The 20,180-nt window shown below is 46.0% G+C and overlaps 2 protein-coding genes across 2 annotated transcripts; both read right to left on the bottom strand.

Annotated features, from left to right (window-relative positions):
- Positions 1-425: 425 nt before the first annotated feature.
- Positions 426-3,448, bottom strand: LOC124003368 (putative RNA-binding protein 15B). The gene has a single exon (XM_046311551.1). It carries the CDS (start codon positions 3,167-3,169, stop codon positions 611-613), a length of 2,559 nt encoding a protein of 852 aa, XP_046167507.1. The 5' UTR covers positions 3,170-3,448; the 3' UTR covers positions 426-610.
- A 1,029-nt stretch (positions 3,449-4,477) lies between these two features.
- On the bottom strand, positions 4,478-11,139 carry LOC124003367 (mesencephalic astrocyte-derived neurotrophic factor-like). Its single transcript, XM_046311550.1, has 4 exons — positions 10,884-11,139; positions 8,929-9,056; positions 8,640-8,781; positions 4,478-5,472 (listed from the first exon to the last, which is right to left on the bottom strand). Exons 1-4 carry the CDS (start codon positions 10,972-10,974, stop codon positions 5,288-5,290), a joined length of 546 nt encoding a protein of 181 aa, XP_046167506.1. The 5' UTR covers positions 10,975-11,139; the 3' UTR covers positions 4,478-5,287.
- Between the last annotated feature and the right edge of the window lie 9,041 nt (positions 11,140-20,180).

The raw sequence follows: 20,180 nt of genomic DNA, 5'->3' as shown, positions 1-20,180 counted from the left end.
AATACTAATAGAATCACAATACTAATAGAATCACAAAAAATAGAATCGCAATACTAATAGAATCGTGAGAATCACAATACTAATAGAATCGTGAGAATCACAATACTAATAGAATCGTGAGAATCACAATACTAATAGAATCACAATACTAATAGAATCGTGAGAATCACAATACTAATAGAATCACAATACTAATAGAATCGTGAGAATCACAATACTAATAGAATCGTGAGAATCACAATACTAATAGAATCACAATACTAATAGAATCGTGAGAATCACAATACTAATAGAATCACAATACTAATAGAATCGTGAGAATCACAATACTAATAGAATCGTGAGAATCACAATACTAATAGAATCACAATACTAATAGAATCGTGAGAATCACAATACTAATAGAATCACAATACTAATAGAATCGTGAGAATCACAATACTAATAGAATCACAATACTAATAGAATCGTGAGAATCACAATACATATTGTATCGGCACCTAAGTATGATGAGGTCCCTGGAAATTCCCAGCCCTACTGACAGCTGTCTGTTAACGTGGGTGTAATAACATTGACAGCCAACACCACAAAGAGGTGTCTTCTGTCTAAGTTAGGCAGAGTCATTGACAATAACAACCACCAGGTGCTCTTCATCCAGATTGCCCAAAGTCCTGTGTGCACTCTGGAGGAACTGCTGGGAGAAGTCACATGGGGGGAAGGCGTACAGCATGCCCCCCTTTCCCCCCTCCTTAGCCCCACCTACAGGTAGACTGATCACTCCTGCAGCCTCTTTGTTCCTCAGGTAGGTGACCAGGTGACGGAGGAGTCTGATCTGTAGGCCTGGTTCAGGTGGAGAGGCCTCGCGGTCAACGGGGCCCTGCAGGGCCAGGAGAACAGTGTAGCCCTCGGAGCCACCATGCTTGATCCTCCTGGTGACCTCGTTCAACCTGGTCTTGTCCATCCTCAGTCGCTGGGCGATCTTCAGCTGGGTCAGTTTCCCCTTGGCCTGGTGGTCCTTCATGACAGAGTGGAAGAACCCGGAGCCTCCCTCTAACAGGTGCATGTTAGTGGGGAAACAGGAGTTCTTCAGGGTGAAGTGACCGTGCCAGGCTTTGGTGAGGGTGGTGGCACACTCCGACAGCGTACTGGGTGTTCTGGGGTCTTTATTAAGCGTGTCTGAGGTGTGGCTTGTGTCGCTGGCACGGTGGTTGCGGTCACGGTCCTTCTCTCTGTCCCCGCCAGTCTTCTTGTGTCGGTCCCTGCTGGAGGCTGTCTCGTGGCCGTCCTGGCCGGCCCGGTCCTCGTTGGAGTGGCGGCTGCTGTCGGGGCTCTGTCCCCTGGGCTCGGTGGTAGAGTCTGGGGCCCGGACCCTGGCTCTGTCTGGGCTGTCTTCTGGAGAAGTTGGCCCTGCTCCTCCTCTCACCTTGGACATGCCTCTCTCCTTCTCCTGAGAGGGTCCGTCAAGGGAAAGGGACCTGTGTCTGCGTCTCTCCGCCCCAGCCCGCTCTGCGTCTCTCTCCTTCAGCCAGCGCTCTCTGCTTCGGCTCCGGGCTGCCCGGTCCCCTCGGCCACCACGAGACACCCCAAACGCATCACTCCCCCTGCGCTCAAGGCTATTTGTTGGAGAGATGAACTCTCTGTCCCCCCTGTCCAGCATAGCTCTCTCTCTCTCCCGCTGGGTGAACAGGGCGTGGGAGGGTGGCGAGTGGTCCCGGGAGCGTAGCTCTCTCTCCAGGCTACGGTCGCGATGCCTCAGCAGGTCCAGGTGGGCAGGCTGGGACACAGGGGGCTGGTATCCTGTTGGGTAACTACGAGGCAGGGGCTCCTCAGCCTTGGCAAAGTCCACCCTCAGCCTCCTCTCTGGGCCTCCTAGAGGGAACCCTCTCATCTGAGTGCATGCAGCCTGAGAGGCATCTAGGCTCTCATACTGAATGTAGGCAAAACTATCCCCTTTCGCATAGTGTATGTTCCGGATGCTGCCAAAACGGTCAAACTCTCTGGCCAGGGCTGCCAGGGAATTGCTGGGTCCCAGCCCGCCTACCCAGAGTCTGGTGGTAGGGTTGGCCTTACCGTAGCCTATCTTCACCGGGTTCCCGCCAATCACGCGACCCTGCATGGTTATCTTAGCCCGGTGAGCCATGTCTAAGTTCTGGAACTTGAGGAACGCGTAGGCTCCACCCTGACCTCGCGCAGGTCGTTTAATTACAACTTCCTCAATGATGCCGTACTTATCGAAGCCTCTCCTCAGCTCGCCCTCGGTGACGTTGTGATCCAGGTTGCCGATGAACAGGTTCCTGCACGCCCTCGCGTCGTCCTCAGGTTTTATGTCATCATGCTCAGGTACAGGCAGCCCGTAAGGCCGTCCCCTCTCGTCTAACATCCCATAGTAATCTAAGATCCTCTCCCTCTCTCTGCTCAGTCCCAGTCCCTCTACATGGTAATGTCTTGGTGGTCGGATATCTCTGATACTACTAACTCCAGGGCAGGGGGAGAGGGACCTCTGTCTATAAGAGGGATATGGGGCGCCATGGATGGGGACATAGCCCATATCCGGCGGCGTGCAGCTGCGCCGCCGGACGTACATGGGCTCTACTTTGAGGGGGCGGTCATAGAGTACTAGCCTGGTTTTGGCATGCCTGGCCTCTTTAGCGTCCTCCGGGTGCCGGAAATTGATGTAGGCGACTCGGCCTAGTTCTGGAGTGTGAGATAGTTTCACACTAACGTCCCCAAACTTTTTAAACTCGTGAAACAGTCCGTCTTCAACGTGCTCGTCAGCAAGCACCGAGCCGAGATTGCTAATGAGCAACGATTTGTATTCCAGAGTCCCACCGGTTCCCCCCCGGAGGCCCAGTAGTTCGGCTGCCGCTTGGCCTTTAGGCAGGACGGCTGTCGTCCGGAGAGAGGGTCGGCCGATGAGATCGAGGTCGTGGTGTTGTTGTCGGTGATGGAGGGGATCTCCGGTGCCTCCACGCTCCTCCCGAAGCCGTGTCTTTTCTCGTTCCCTGCTCCTACTCCGAGCATGTTGCCTCCCGCTTTCAGCGAGCAGCAAAGCAAGTGGTGGGAGCGGCAGGTCTTCTCTCCGTGACCCGTCCCGGTCCCGCTCTCTTTCCCGTATTCGTTTCGCTAAAGTCCTACTAGGACTGGAGTCCCTCCCGGCCTGTCGCTTCATTTTCAAACGGTGCCCAAACTTTTTGTTGTTGCTAACTAGCCAGCCAGTGTCTGCAGAAAAAAAAAATCCAATCTGTAAGCAAATTCCTCACTTTTGGGAGACGTTACACATAAACGGACGTTAATAACTTGTAACTAATGTTCGCGACGTTAAAGACTTTGCATGTATTTTGATATAAAAAATTTAAAAAAGGATAAACGCGTTTAAAAACATATTTAGAATCAGTGAACCTGTTTCAACTCCGCCATCTTGGACAAAAGGAATGTATACGTTCCGCCAATGGGAGGGGTTTGAGGCGACGTAGCCGCAGGGCCAGGGACGTCATGCGGAAGTAGATACTGCTCACCCAAAGTCTTGGAAATATATGACACGAATTAGATAAGGCACAAGTATAATATCTGCTATGGAAATGAGAAATTATCAAATGTTAAATAGAAAAATGTTTCACATGCATTTGGAATTATACTGAACTAAAATATAACTGCAATATGCAACAATTTCATTGATTTTACAGTTCATGAGGAAGTTAAGTCGGTTTAAATAAATTCATTCGGTCCTAATCTATGGATTTCTGGGAATACAGATATGCATCTGTTGGTCATAGATACCTTGAAAAAAAAATGGGCCTCACGATTTAGTCAAGGTATTTTTTTTTTGGTGCATTCAAATTGCCATCAATAAAATGCCATTGTGTTCATAGCTTCATAGCTTATGCTTGCCCATACCATAACCCCACCGCCACCATGGGGCACTCTGCTCACAACACTGACATTAGCAGACCGCTCAACCACACAACGCGTACACGTGGTCAGTGGTTGAGGCCAGTTGGACAGTGCCAAATTCTTTAAAATGGAGGTGGCTTATGATAGAGAAATTAACATTAAATTCTGGCAACAGCTCTGGTGGACATTCCTGCAGTCAGCATCGCAAATTGCACTGCTCCTTCAAAACTTGACACATCTGTGTTGTGTGACAAAACTGCACATTTGAAAGGCTTTTTATTGTCCCCAGCACAAGGTGCACCTGTGTAATAATCATGCTGTTTAATCATCTTATTGATATGCCACACTTATCAGGTGGATGGATTATCTTGGCAATGGAGAAATGTTGACTGACAGGGGTATAAACAAATTTGTGAACAAAATTTAAAAGAAATAAGCATTTTGTGCGTATGAATAATTTCTAGGATGTTTTACTACAGGTTCCATTCATATGTTTTGTTCAGTAGAAAACACTCAAGCTATATATTTATGACCATGTGTGATGATACCACCAGCATTGACTGTTAAAACACCATGACTTCTGACACCTTGTTTTCATATTTTAATGAAAAAGTACAGAACATTTGTAATAAACATGTAAGGTTGTGTGAACGAAAAGCCCATTTCAATAGTTTTATCTTCTCTTTAAAAAATATATTTCAGGGGGTGGCCAAGCTTATTTGTAGAGGGTACAAATCAATGTCTCGATTTGATGATTAGTAGGTCGGTAGAATCAGGTGTCTTACTACTACACCCACTGTCTAGGACCTTATGCATATGAGCTTGTCCACACCGGTTCTATCTGATTATACCGTTATTAATTAAGACAAAAAAACAAAACAAAAAAAAGTATATCCATTAAAAAACACACAAAAAAAAACGAAGTTCATGTACAGACTGACAGGTGGTTAATATGCCGCACAGCGAACATTACCCACCACAAGAATATACCCTCTCAGGACACCCGAAGCCCCGTCCCCCAGGGCCTGTATAAACAGAGGTAACATCCCAAATGGTACCATACTCCCCACAGGGCTCTGGTCAAAGGTAGTGCACTATATAGGGACTAGGGTGCAATTTGGTATTCAAACCAAACTGTCTCACGAGTTGGAGAGCTGATCTAGGATTAGATTTGGCATTTAGATCACAAATAATAAAATGGCGGACAGGGGGGGGGGGGCTGATCCTAAAATCAACCCTCTTAAATCGAGATGCTTGATACAGGGTCTTATTCATTATGAGCAACAACAACAAAAATATGTAATTTAAAAAAAAAGGCAAAACTGATCCTAGATCAGAATTTCTACTTTGAGACACTGAGTACAATCCCAGGTCTGAATCCCCCTTCTCCCTCTGGTTACAGTTCCCTCTGTGCTTTAGCTGCGTTGGGGGCATACTTGGGCATGAGTTCATTGATCTTGCGGATGAAGTCGGACTTCTCGGCACAGCCTTTACACGACTCTCCCCACACCTCCAGGATCTTCTTCAATTCCTTCACCTTCAGCTTCTTCAGATCCACCGTGCTCAGGTCCAGCTGTTTGTCTGCAGAGAGGAGAGAAGGTGAAGATTCCATCTTTAACAGATCCTGCTAGTATTTCAGTGGTCTAACTGGCTAAGAACAGGGGGGGGGGGTTCAGGAGGGTTAACCAAGTGTGTGTGGTATGAAGCTATAGGCATCTGTCAAGAAAGCTCACACAGTGACACCAGTTACATACCAGTATGAATGGTCTCTTAGCAGGTGCTGATGTCAAAATCTGTTCACTAAAAAAGTTAAACAAGACTGCACTCCATGCCGTGTGATTAACAGTAGAATGTAGTGTGCAGAGTCTCTTCACGTTCCAGGAAGAGAGGTCAAATTTCACTGTGAGGCAATAATAGACAGTAAACACCCCCCCCCCCCAGTCAGGTATGGTGATGACATGGAAAATCAGTCCTCACCTGTGTTTGTGTATGTAAATAACTTGTAATATGCCAGACGGGGGTTGGAAATAGCCACAGGCCGACATTGTACAATGTTTTGGACTTATCATGATCCACAAACCATTATCTAACAATCTGACCAAACTGGACGCGAGCGTGCCATCGCACACACGTTGATTTTGTTGATCCACACCAGAAGTGAATCAGGAGACGCAGGTTCAAATATCAAAACTCTGAACCAATGATATCAATTTGTGGTCCTTCTGTAGCTCAGTTGGTAGAGCATGGCGCTTGTAACGCCAGGGTAGTGGGTTCGATTCCCGGGACCACCCATACGTAGAATGTATGCACACATGACTAAGTCGCTTTGGATAAAAGCGTCTGCTAAATGGCATATATTATTATTATATAATTTGGGGACAGGTCAAAAAGCATTTAAGTATTTATGTCAATTTATCTAGCTAGTTTGCTGTGGCTAGATAATTTGTCCTGGGATATAAACATTGGGTTGTTATTTTACCTGAAATGCACAAGGTCCTCTACTCCGACAATTAATCCACAGATGAAATGGGACAACCGAATTCCTTTCTCGTTATCTTTTTCCTTCCTCAGGCTTCTTTTTTTTTTTTTTGGACTTTATATGGCAGTTGGTAACCAACTTTACGGTGCATTACTACAACGACTGTGTGGACATCACTTCATCTTTCAATCACGTGTTTATATGCTCCTAAAAACCAATGAGGAGATGGGAGAGGTCAGACTGGCAGCGCGTTGAGGGTCACATTGAGCGTCCCGGGGCGGAAGCGTAACCTAGTGGTTAGAGCGTTGGACTAGTAACCGGAAAGTTGCAAGTTCAAACCCCCGAGCTGACAAGCCAACTGTCGTTCTGCCCCTGAACATGCAGTTAACCCACTGTTCCTAGGCAGTCATTGAAAATAAGAATTTGTTCTTAACTGACTTGCCTAGTTAAATAAAAGGTAAAATAAATATATGATTCTATTTTAGCGCCTGGCCACGCAGACACTCTCTGATGCTGTGTTCGTGCAATGACTGAATAACATGCATGTATACATTAATATATTTTTAGATCATGCAGTCGTTGTAGTAATGCTGCTCCAGTTTCAACTGTTCTGCCTGCGGCTATGGAACCCTGACCTGTTCACGGGACGTGCTACCTGTCCCAAACCTGCTGTTTTCAACTCTCTAGAGACAGCAGGAGCGGTAGAGATACTCTGAATGATCGGCTATGAAAAGCCAACTGACATTTACTCCAGAGGTGCTGACCCGTTGCACCCTCAACAACCACTGTGATTATTATTAGACCATGCTGGTCATTTATGAACATTTGAACATCTTGGCCATGTTCTGTTATAATCTCCACCCGGCACAGCCAGAAGAGGACTGGCCACCCCACATAGCCTGGTTCCTCTCTAGGTTTCTTCCTAGGTTTTGGCCTTTCTAGGGAGTTGTTTTCCTAGTCACCGCGCTTCTACACCTGCATTGCTTGCTGTTTGGGAGTTTTAGGCTGGGTTTCTGTACAGCACTTTGAGATATCAGCTGAAGGGCTTTATGAGTACATTTGATTTCTGACGTGACCGGTGTAGTCAGTAATGGTATTGTGACAAGTATTTACTATGAGCACCGTGATGAGTCCCACGTGATAAACTATGGGAACAAATAAGGGACAAAAAAAAAAAGAAGAGAAATTGAGACTTAAGTTTAGCTGTCAGAGAGACATGGAATTGAGGGATGCTAACATAGACTGTGTGGTACTGTGTACCATACAGAGGATCTTCTACATCCTTATGTTAAACAACTTAAGGGGAGGCAGGGTAGCCTAGTGGTTAGAGTGTAGAGGCGGCAGGGTAGCCTAGTGGTTAGAGTGTAGAGGCGGCAGGGTAGCCTAGTGGTTAGAGCATTGGACTCGTAGCCGGAAGGTTGCAAGTTCAAATCCCCGAGCTGACAAGGTATAAATCTGTCGTTCTGCCCCTAAACAGGCAGTTTAACCCACTGTTTCCTAGGCCATCATTGAAAATAAGAATTTGTTGTTTAACCTGTTAATCCTACCCCCTACTTTTTCAAACATTCTGTTAAAAATCGCACAACATTTCAGCGCCCTGCTACTCATGCCGGTAATATAGTATATGCATATGATTAGTATGTGTGGATAGAAAACTCAGACGTTTATAAAACTGGTTAAATCACGGCTGTGACTATAACAGAACGTGCGTTTCATCGAAAAGCGCAGGAAAATCTGATCACTGAAAATGGAAATATATATCCATGCGCGACTTGAACCCATTGATAAAGGTGAACCACATTTAATGGGGCTGAGGTTGCAATACCTACAGCTTCCACACGTTGTCAACAGTCTTGTCATTTGCCTAGGATTTGTTTATTGGTCAAACAGACGCAAGGCAACGCATTTCCTCCGGTCTCCGACTGGATATTTTGGTTGAGAATTACACTGACATTTTTTCCAGACGGACAGCTAAAGAATATACTTCGCCTCGTGATCAATTTGATCGCTTATTAACGTTTAATAATACCCAAAGTTGCATTACAAAAGTATTTCTAAGTGTTTTGTGAAAGTTTATCGTCGACTTTTTTATTTAAAAAAAATGACGTTACGTTATAAGACGCTTGGTAGGACCAAGAGGTTAACTGACTTGCCTGGTTAAATTAAGGTAAAAAATAAAAAAGTGTGGCTCGGTACTATAGTATTGATTTAACTTACAAATAACTGCATACCAAGTCATCTGAGATGGGTCCTACATTTGTTTCCTTACCGTATTTCAGTTCACAGATCTGACTGTCCTTCTTCTTTAGTTTCTCACAGATCTTGTCCACCGGTGCGTGGTAGCTCAGGGGCTTGGAGATCTCGTTGAGGATTTTGGTGGCAGCGTCATTGGTTCCACCAATGTAGTAACACTAAGGGTACAGAAGGACGAAAAATAACAGCAATTAAATCAACAAACTCAGTGGATAATCTGGATAGGACACAACGTAACTACTTATCGACTAGACTTACATTAAACGAAAACATTAGCCGAAAACATTAGCCTAAAAATCACTTACAAAGCGGTTTTCCTTGCCCTTGGCGTCTTTGCAGGTGTGGACGAGGGCCTTCTCGATGTCTGCACTGGTGAATTTAACGTTGTTGTCTTGCAATGACTGATAAAACCTTCCCAGGAAGCTCACACACACTGAAAAAGGGGAGGAAACAACGCAAAACAAGGAATGACCATTATTACATTAGGATGTTAGGAGTGTACAAAGATGGCATGACTTTGCAATGCATTCCTTTCTATATACGTTACTAATATAACATTGAGGCTAAGAAGTTGGAGCTCTTCTCTGTCTGCTTTAACTGGGACAACACACAGGTCTTTCCACCATTGTATGATTCAAATGAACTCAAGCTTACAGACAATGTCAAATGTGATATAGCAAAGCAACTGAGTGGGTTATGTGCGCAATTACGCAGGTACTTTCCCGAAACGGACGACACAAACAACTAGATTCATTATCCTTTCCTGCCCTGCCTCCAGTCCACTTACCGATATCTGAACAAGAGAGCCTCATTGAAATTGCAACAAGCGGTTCTGTGAAAATCACAAGCCACCACCAGATTTCTGGATTGGGCTGCACTCAGAGTATCCTGCCTTGGCAAATCGCGCTGTTGAGACACTGATGCCCTTTGCAACCATGTACCTATGTGAGAGTGGATTCTCGGCTCTCACTAGCATGAAAACTAAATACAGGCACAGACTGTGTGTAGAAAATGATTTAGGACAGACTCTCCAATACAACCCAACATTGCAGAGTTATGTGCATCCTTTCAAGCACATCCTTCTCATTAACCTGTGGTGAATTTTCAATATACAAATAAGGTTTTATATGTAAGATGGTTAAATAAAGAGCTAAATGATTGATTATTAATTATGCCCTGGTCCTATAAGAGCTGTCACTTCCCACGAGCCGGGTAGTGACACAAACTCACTCATTCTTATGTTTAATAAATGTATAGTATAGTGTGTGTGTGGCAGCCTTACAATGATGGCAAAAAAACAAACATTTGAGCGCTGACCCTGGTGCTAGAGGGGGTACGGCTGACCCTGGTGCTAGAGGGGGTACGGCTGACCCTGGTGCTAGAGGGGGTACAGCTGACCCTGGTGCTAGAGGGGGTACAGCTGACCCTGGTGCTAGAGGGGGTACAGCTGACCCTGGTGCTAGAGGGGATACAGCTGACCCTGGTGCTGGTGCTAGAGGGGTACAGCTGACCCTGGTGCTAGAGGGGTACAGCTGACCCTGGTGCTAGAGGGGGTAACAGCTGCCCCTGGTGCTAGAGGGGGTACAGCTGACCCTGGTGCTAGAGGGGTACAGCTGACCCTGGTGCTAGAGGGGGTACAGCTGACCCTGGTGCTAGAGGGGGTACAGCTGACCCTGGTGCTAGAGGGGTACAGCTGACCCTGGTGCCCTAGAGGGGGGTACAGCTGACCCTGGTGCTAGAGGGGGTACAGCTGACCCTGGTGCTAGAGGGGCTGACCCTGGTGCTACAGCTGACCCTGGTGCTAGAGGGGGTACAGCTGGAGGTTGAATGTTTGAAGGGGTACGGGACTATAAAACGTTTGGGAACCACTGCCCTGGACAAAGCTGAACAATAGACAGTCAAGTATCAGCTATCCCATCTAACAGAGAAACAATAACTTGACATGGGAGCATATTGCCTCACCAACAGAAACCACAGGCAATATCTGACCTGGCTGGGGCACAAGGCAAGGTCCTACAGAGCAATTAACAGGTACTAGTTAGCGAGACACAGCCAGCTACAATACTTCTGTGCAAACAAACATAAAATTAGGAGCACATTGAAAGACATTTCAACGCATTGAATCATAGCCAACGTCTAGGCTATTTGGCGAATAATCCATGCCAATGACACAGCATAGAATTGTAGATTGCCTTAAAACTTAACAACTAACTAGCTAGTTATATCCAAAGTGACATAAATATGAGACAAACCAACCCACCTTCACAATCCCCATCTTTCAAAGCGTCGCTAATGCTCGGTACCAGAGTCAGCGCTGCGAGGGCGACCGATAAACTAGTCAAACACAACATTTTACAATTAATAACTCACTTAATCTAGTTTAGCTAGATGTACCTAGCTAAACGTTACGATACAAAACTACCTGTCTAGCGATAAAAACATATATACCAGCTACACATGAGCAGCGAGAGTTGAAACCGGTAATGTGAGCACGCAATGTCCCGATTCTGCCAACGCTTCCTGATGAACACGTCAACCTACGAAGGCTTCCAATTGGCTCTCATTTTCAGAGTCTCGAGAACGCGATTGGTTCGTTCTTGTGCAACGCGACGCACTTTTCTCTGATTGGACAGGTGCTCTTCATTCTGGGGACGTCGTCCAGTTGGCGCCATTCGATTGGATTAGAACTCTGTACATTACGGGACCTTACCTTTACGGTCACATCAGAACAGTTCAGATGGAAACATCTAGAATAGAACAGAGACACACTGCTCTTTACCGCGCTGTCTGTGTCAGCAGATATACATTTAAGACTACTTTCTTTACTTTTATTACAGGGTCCCCAACTACATTATCAGCCACTTGTAGATTTTTTTTTATTGAGCAGATGGTAAGGGTGCCTGAACATAATTAGCCTGCAAATTGACTTCAAGGAAGCCCAAACAGATAGTAACTGACAAAAACAAAATGATTTCAAACCTTAATAAATACATTGGGAAACGATCACATATAATGTATCTATTTTACAGTGTAGCCCTGCCTCTACACTCTAACCACTAGGTTACCCTGCCTCCTCTACCCTCTAACCACTAGGTTACCCTGCCTCCTCTACCCTCTAACCACTAGGCTACCCTGCCTCCTCTACCCTCTAACCACTAGGCTACCCTGCCGCCTCTACACTCTAACCACTAGGCTACCCTGCCACCTCTACACTCTAACCACTAGGCTACCTGCCTCCTCTACACTCTAACCACTAGGTTACCCTGCCGCCTCTACACTCTAACCACTAGGCTACCCTGCCCCCTCTACACTCTAACCACTAGGCTACCCTGCCTCCTCTCCCCTCTAACCACTAGGCTACCTGCCTCCTCTCCCCTCTAACCACTAGGCTACCTGCCTCCTCTACCCTCTAACCACTAGGCTACCCTGCCGCCTCTACACTCTAACCACTAGGCTACCCTGCCCCCTCTACACTCTAACCACTAGGCTACCCTGCCTCCTCTACACTCTAACCACTAGGTTACCCTGCCTCTACACTCTAACCACTAGGTTACCCTGCCTCTACACTCTAACCACTAGGTTACCCTGCCTCTACACTCTAACCACTAGGTTACCCTGCCTCTACACTCTAACCACTAGGTTACCCTGCCTCTACACTCTAACCATTAGGTTACCCTGTCTCTACACTCTAACCACTAGGTTACCCTGCCTCTACACTCTAACCACTAGGTTACCCTGCCTCTACACTCTAACCACTAGGCTACCCTGCCGCCCCTACACTCTAACCACTAGGCTACCCTGCCGCCTCTACACTCTAACCACTAGGCTACCCTGCCGCCTCTACACTCTAACCACTAGGTTACCCTGCCTCTACACTCTAACCACTAGGTTACCCTGCCGCCCCTACACTCTAACCACTAGGCTACCCTGCCGCCTCTACACTCTAACCACTAGGTTACCCTGCCGCCCCTACACTCTAACCACTAGGTTACCCTGCCTCTACACTCTGACCACTAGGTTACCCTGCCTCTACACTCTAACCACTAGGTTACCCTGCCTCTACACTCTAACCACTAGGCTACCCTGCCGCCTCTACACTCTAACCACTAGGCTACCCTGCCACCTCTACACTCTAACCACTAGGTTACCCTGCCTCTACACTCTAACCACTAGGCTACCCTGCCACCTCTACACTCTAACCACTAGGTTACCCTGCCTCTACACTCTAACCACTAGGCTACCCTGTCACCTCTACACTCTAACCACTATGCTACCCTGCCTCTACACTCTAACCACTAGGTTACCCTGCCTCTACACTCTAACCACTAGGTTACCCTGCCTCTACACTCTAACCACTAGGCTCCCTGCCACCACTATGAAGATACCGGAAAGCGGTTGCTTGTGATCAAACCAACATTCTGTAGCTACAATTGGCCCGAGGACACCATGTATTACTTTCTATTCTATAGTAAACCTTCTCTAAATCAAACTAATTTGCCAAGTAATTAACCAGTTTTGTTGTTGTTTTTGTTTATCATTTTCCTTGTTTGGGCATAAAAGGCTAAAAACACCAGGAAATCAGCTCCAAGTGATTTTAATTTTTGAAAATCTATTCAAGTATTCCCATGCATAAAGTAAATTCAGAAAGTATTCAGACCCCTTGACCTTTACCACATTTTGTTACATTACAGCCTTATTCTAAAAGGGATTCAATTGTTTCCCCCCCCCCCCCTCTCATGTTTCCTGGTGTTTTTAGCCTTTTATGCCCAAACAAGGAAAATGATAAACAAAAACAACAACAAAACTGGTTAATTACTTGGCAAATTAGTTTGATTTAGAGAAGGTTTACTATAGAATAGAAAGTAATACATGGTGTCCTCGGGCCAATTGTAGCTACAGAATGTTGGTTTGATCACAAGCAACCGCTTTCCGGTATCTTCATAGTGGCGGCAGGGTAACCTAGTGGTTAGAGTGTAGAGGAGGCAGGGTAGCCTAGAGGTTAGAGTGTAGAGGCAGGGTAACCTAGTGGTTAGAGTGTAGAGGTGGCAGGGTAATAGTGGTTAGAGTGTAGAGGCGGCAGGGTAGCCTAGTGGTTAGAGTGTAGAGGCGGCAGGGTAGCCTAGTGGTTAGAGTGTAGAGGTGGCAGGGTAGCCTAGTGGTTAGAGTGTAGAGGCAGGTAGCCTAGTGGTTACAGTGTAGGGGCGGCAGGGTAGCCTAGTGGTTAGAGTGTAGTGGCAGGTAGCCTAGTGGTTAGAGTGTAGAGGCAGGTAGCCTAGTGGTTAGAGTGTAGAGGCAGGTAGCCTAGTGGTTAGAGTGTAGAGGCAGGTAGCCTAGTGGTTAGAGTGTAGAGGCAGGTAGCCTAGTGGTTAGAGTGTAGTGGCGGCAGGGTAGCCTAGTGGTTAGAGTGGAGGGGCGGCAGGGTAGCCTAGTGGTTAGAGTGGAGGGGCGGCAGGGTAGCCTAGTGGTTAGAGTGTAGAGGTGGCAGGGTAGCCTAGTGGTTAGAGTGGAGTGGCGGCAGGGTAGCCTAGTCGTTAGAGCGTTGGACTAGTAACCGGAAAAAAATAAAAATAAAATAGTAGGTCTACTATCTAATACCTTGCATAGGGCTCCTGAGTGGTGCAGCGGTCTAAGGCACTGCATCTCAGTGCAAGAGGCGTCACTACAGTCCCTGGTTTGAATCCAGGCTGTACCACATCCGGACGTGATTGGGAGTCCCATAGGGCGGCGCACAATTGGCCCAGCGTCGTCTGGGTTTGGCCGGGGTAGGCCGTCCTTGTAAATAAGAATTTGTTCTTAACTGTCTAGTTTTTAAAAAAAATATCAAGTTACTTTTAGATATGACATTATTCTACGATAATTACTTATAGTTCACCGTTTTCTCATCCCTCTCGTCACCGCTAATAAATAATGACCAGTTGAAACATCAATGAGCAGTGCAAGAGGCGTCACTACAGTCCCTGGTTTGAATCCAGGCTGTACCACATCCGGACGTGATTGGGAGTCCCATAGGGCGGCGCACAATTGGCCCAGCGTCGTCTGGGTTTGGCCGGGGTAGGCCGTCCTTGTAAATAAGAATTTGTTCTTAACTGTCTAGTTTTTTAAAAAAATATCAAGTTACTTTTAGATATGACATTATTCTACGATAATTACTTATAGTTCACCGTTTTCTCATCCCTCTCGTCACCGCTAATAAATAATGACCAGTTGAAACATCAATGAGCAGTGCAAGAGGCGTCACTACAGTCCCTGGTTTGAATCCAGGCTGTACCACATCCGGACGTGATTGGGAGTCCCATAGGGCGGCGCACAATTGGCCCAGCGTCGTCTGGGTTTGGCCGGGGTAGGCCGTCCTTGTAAATAAGAATTTGTTCTTAACTGTCTAGTTTTTTAAAAAAAATATCAAGTTACTTTTAGATATGACATTATTCTACGATAATTACTTATAGTTCACCGTTTTCTCATCCCTCTCGTCACCGCTAATAAATAATGACCAGTTGAAACATCAATAAAACAAGATCTTTAATGTTGAGCATTATTATTACTAATAAATGAATTCCACATCACAGGAGAAAAAAAACATGTGTTGTATTTACATCTACAATCCCACATCACTGTTGATTCATGCTAACACAATATATACAATAAATTACTTTTGAGTAATTTGCCCGTAGAAGTAGCCGACTGTCCAGATTTGTCTTTGATGGAAAAACACACAAAATAATGAAGCTAAATGAAAGAAGTTTAAAAAAAAAATTGTATGTTTGTCAATTTTTTTTTTTTTTAAGGTTTAAAAAAACAACATTTGCATCAGAAAGTACAAGGCAGACAAGTAATACTCCCTCTATACATGGACCCTTTAAAACCTTATGAATCCACAGCCTCGTCATAACTACTTACAGAAGAGAGAGAGAGAGAGAGAGAGAGAGAGAGAGAGAGAGAGAGAGAGAGAGAGAGAGAGAGAGAGAGAGAGAGAGAGAGAGAGAGAGAGAGAGAGAGAGAGAGAGAGAGAGAGAGAGAGAGAGAGAGAGAGAGAGAGAGAGAGAGAGAGAGAGAGAGAGAGAGAGAGAGAGAGAGAGAGAGAGAGAGAGAGAGAGAGAGAGAGAGAGAGAGAGAGAAGAGCCTGACGAAGTGGTCTGGGGAACAACAACTGTAATGATTTCAAAACTGTTTTGTAAACCGCCATTTGTAAACCGCCATTTGTAAACCGCCATTTGTAAACCGCCATTTGTAGAAATCAAATAAATTGAGAGGCTTTGCATAGGTCAAAGGTCATAGGTCATACGCATAACATGTTCCTTCATATATTTTTGGCTCTGAAAGCATGCTATTCATGAGTATGCAAAATAATAATGTTTTTTTTTAACTGTAAAAGTTAAATGGGAAACATAAGGGGGAATTCCTGCTATTTCAGCAACATTGCTCATAGAGATATAGTTGCAAATTAAAAACGAACTAATGGCTTCTATCATCTGTGGAGGACACACTATCTAATCAAATACATTACGTACGCTTACCACTAGTGACTATATTAACACTCTTACATCCTCTTACACTCAGAAATCAGGATTAGTGTCAGTAGATTAGGAGCGGCAGCAGGCCTGGAGGTGAAATGATGAAGGGGAGGGAGGGAGATGGAGGGAGGGAGAGAGAGAGAGAGAGAGAGGGAGGGAGGGAGGGAGGGAGGGAGGGAGGGAGGGAGGGAGGGAGGGAGCACCTCTTTGCTGACCATGTGATTGGCTGATTAACCCCTCTGCTTGTATGAGCCTGGAAGGGAGCCTCTTTGCTGACCATGTGATTGGCTGATTAACCCCTCTGCTTGTATGAGCCTGGAAGGGAGCCAGCTGTCTGAGTCCCCCTCTCTCTGTCTGAGTCCCCCTCTCTCTGTCTGAGTCCCACTCTCTCTGTCTGAGTCCCCCTCTCTCTCACAACCAGTGAATAACCAGTTTATGTACTTTCAACGTTCCCTACCTCCCATTATCACAAAGACTACAATCACCACATAACGGCACAAAACAACCTAGAAGGACAGATGTAGTGTGACATTGTTTTGAGTGTGTTATAGGGGGGGGTTAATAAATACACAATTTCATCTTATGTATGACATTGTTATATATGGAATACATTAGCTATACAAAAGCATTAGAAAATAAATTAAAGTCAGACGATTCATTTAAAAATAAAAGTAATTCTACATTAGGAGACATGCACCTACAGTAGCCATGTCCCTTCTGAGAAAGAGGAAATATATATGATAGAATCTTCCATGACAACAGGAGGACATGAGAACATGACAACAGGAGGACCTGAGAACATGACAACAGGAGGACATGAGAACATGAAAACATGAGGACCTGAGAACATGACAACATGACAACATGACAGCTGGAGGACATGAGAACATGACAGCTGGAGGACATGAGAACATGACAACAGGAGGACATGACAACATGACAGCTGGAGGACATGAGAACATGACAGCTGGAGGACATGAGAACATGACAGCTGGAGGACATGAGAACATGACAGCTGGAGGACATGAGAACAGGAGGACATGAGAACATGACAGCTGGAGGACATGAGAACATGACAACAGGAGAACATGAGAACAGGAGGACATGAGAACATGACAACATGAGGACATGAGAACATGACAACAGGAGAACATGAGAACAGGAGGACATGAGAACATGACAGCTGGAGGACATGAGAACATGACAACAGGAGGACATGACAACATGACAGCTGGAGGACATGAGAACATGACAGCTGGAGGACATGAGAACATGACAGCTGGAGGACATGAGAACATGACAGCTGGAGGACATGAGAACAGGAGGACATGAGAACATGACAGCTGGAGGACATGAGAACATGACAACAGGAGAACATGAGAACAGGAGGACATGAGAACATGACAACATGAGGACATGAGAACATGACAACAGGAGAACATGAGAACAGGAGGACATGAGAACATGACAGCTGGAGGACATGAGAACATGACAACAGGAGAACATGACAACATGATAGCTGGAGGACATGAGAACATGACAGCTGGAGGACATGAGAACATGACAGCTGGAGGACATGAGAACATGACAGCTGGAGGACATGAGAACATGACAGCTGGAGGACATGAGAACATGACAGAAGGAGGACATGAGAACATGACAGAAGGAGGACATGAGAACATGACAGCTGGAGGACATGAGAACATGACAAAATGACAACAGGAGGACATGAGAACATGACAACAGGAGGTCATGAGAACATGACAACCGGAGGACATGAGAACATGACAACAGGAGAACATGAGAACAGGAGGACATGAGAACATGACAGCTGGAGGACATGAGAACATGACAACAGGAGAACATGACAACATGATAGCTGGAGGACATGAGAACATGACAGCTGGAGGACATGAGAACATGACAGCTGGAGGACATGAGAACATGACAGCTGGAGGACATGAGAACATGACAGCTGGAGGACATGAGAACATGACAGCTGGAGGACATGAGAACATGACAGAAGGAGGACATGAGAACATGACAGAAGGAGGACATGAGAACATGACAGCTGGAGGACATGAGAACATGACAGCTGGAGGACATGAGAACATGACAACAGGAGGACATGAGAACATGACAGCTGGAGGACATGAGAACATGACAACAGGAGAACATGAGAACATGACAGCTGGAGGACATGAGAACATGACAGCTGGAGGACATGAGAACATGACAGCTGGAGGACCTGAGAACATGACAGCTGGAGGACATGAGAACATGACAGCTGGAGGACATGAGAACATGACAAAATGACAACAGGAGGACATGAGAACATGACAACAGGAGGACATGAGAACATGACAGCTGGAGGACATGAGAACATGACAAAATGACAACAGGAGGACATGAGAACATGACAACAGGAGGTCATGAGAACATGACAACAGGAGGACATGAGAACATGACAGCTGGAGGACATGAGAACATGACAGCTGGAGGACATGAGAACATGACAGCTGGAGGACAAGAGAACATGACAACAGGAGGACATGAGAACATGACAGCTGGAGGACATGAGAACATGACAGCTGGAGGACATGAGAACATGACAACAGGAGGACATGAGAACATGACAGAAGGAGGACATGAGAACATGACAGCTGGAGGACATGAGAACATGACAACAGGAGAACATGACAACATGACAGCTGGAGGACCTGAGAACAGGACAACATGACAGCTGGAGGACATGACAACATGACAAAAGGAGGACATGAGAACATGACAACAGGAGGACATGAGAACATGACAGCTGGAGGACATGAGAACATGACAACAGGAGGAAATGAGAACATGACAACAGGAGGACATGAGAACATGACAACAGGAGGAAATGAGAACATGACAGCTGGAGGACATGAGAACATGACAACAGGAGAACATGAGAACATGACAGCTGGAGGACATGACAGCAGAAGTACATGGCAGCTGGAGGACATGAGAACATGACCACAGGAGGACCTGACAACAGGAGAACATGAAAACATGACAGCAGGAGGACGTGAAAACAGGAGGACATGACCACAGGAGAACATGACCACAGGAGGACATGACCACAGGAGGACATGACAACAGGAGGACATTACATGACAGCAGGAGGACAGGAGGACATGAGAACATGACAACAGGATGACATGAGAAAACTACAGAGTGTAGGTCTACTGTATGCAGAGAGAGAGAGACAGAGAGAGAGAGAGAGAGAGAGAGAGAGAGAGAGAGAGAGAGAGAGAGAGAGAGAGAGAGAGAGAGAGAGAGAGAGAGAGAGAGAGAGAGAGAGAGGCAGAGAGACAGAGAGAGAGAGAGAGAGAGAGAGAGAGAGAGAGAGAGAGAGAGAGAGAGAGAGAGAGAGAGAGAGAGAGAGAGAGAGAGAGAGAGAGAGAGAGACATCCACAACAAAACACCTGGACAACAAGCTGAAAGAAGCAAGGAGTGAGATGAGCAGCAGGATCTGATCCAGGATCTGTGACTATGAAGCACCAGCACTGTTGTAACAAGGCAGATCAGTTCACTAGGTAGACCCAAGATATAGTAATTGGAGGCAGGGAGGAGGATGCTTAGAGAAATCAAGAAGTGGAATAATCTGTACATTGTGATCAGGGCTGAATAGTCAATAAGTATAAATGATAGGATGTCTTTAGGTCAGTCCCTTATCTCTCTCTCTCTCTCTGTCTCTCTCTCTCTGTCTCTCTCTCTCTCTCTCTCTCTCTCTCTCTCTCTCTCTCTCTCTCTCTCTCTCTCTCTCTCTCTCTCTCTCTCTCTCTCTCTCTCTCTCTCTCTCTCTCTCTCTCTCTCTCTCTCTCTCTCTCTCTCTCTCTCTCTCTGTCTCTCTCTCTCTCTCTGTCCCTCTCTAACCCTACATATTGGTTTGTTGTGTATTGTTAGATACTACTGCACCGTTGGAGTGTTTGCGACCAATACAATTTGATTTGAACAGACGTTGAACTGACATCTGTACCCAGTGTGTTATGTCACTGAGTGAACAT

Source organism: Oncorhynchus gorbuscha, linkage group LG18, assembly GCF_021184085.1.
Source record: "Oncorhynchus gorbuscha isolate QuinsamMale2020 ecotype Even-year linkage group LG18, OgorEven_v1.0, whole genome shotgun sequence".
Taxonomy (NCBI): Eukaryota; Metazoa; Chordata; class Actinopteri; order Salmoniformes; family Salmonidae; genus Oncorhynchus; species Oncorhynchus gorbuscha.
Note: the sequence above shows the minus strand (reverse complement) of the source record. Positions and strands in the feature narration are given on the sequence as shown.

Bases quoted from the DNA above. Each gene is read 5' to 3' on its own strand.
- LOC124003368 (XM_046311551.1), bottom strand. From the start codon at position 3,169: ATGAAGCGACAGGCCGGGAGGGACTCCAGTCCTAGTAGGACTTTAGCG.
- LOC124003367 (XM_046311550.1), bottom strand. From the start codon at position 10,974: ATGTTGTGTTTGACTAGTTTATCGGTCGCCCTCGCAGCGCTGACTCTG. The intron at 8,782-8,928 runs GTAAGTGATTTT...CTGTACCCTTAG, and splicing joins AGGGCAAGGAAAACCGCTTT to TGTTACTACATTGGTGGAAC. The intron at 5,473-8,639 runs GTAAGGAAACAA...TCCTCTCTGCAG, and splicing joins GATCTGTGAACTGAAATACG to ACAAACAGCTGGACCTGAGC.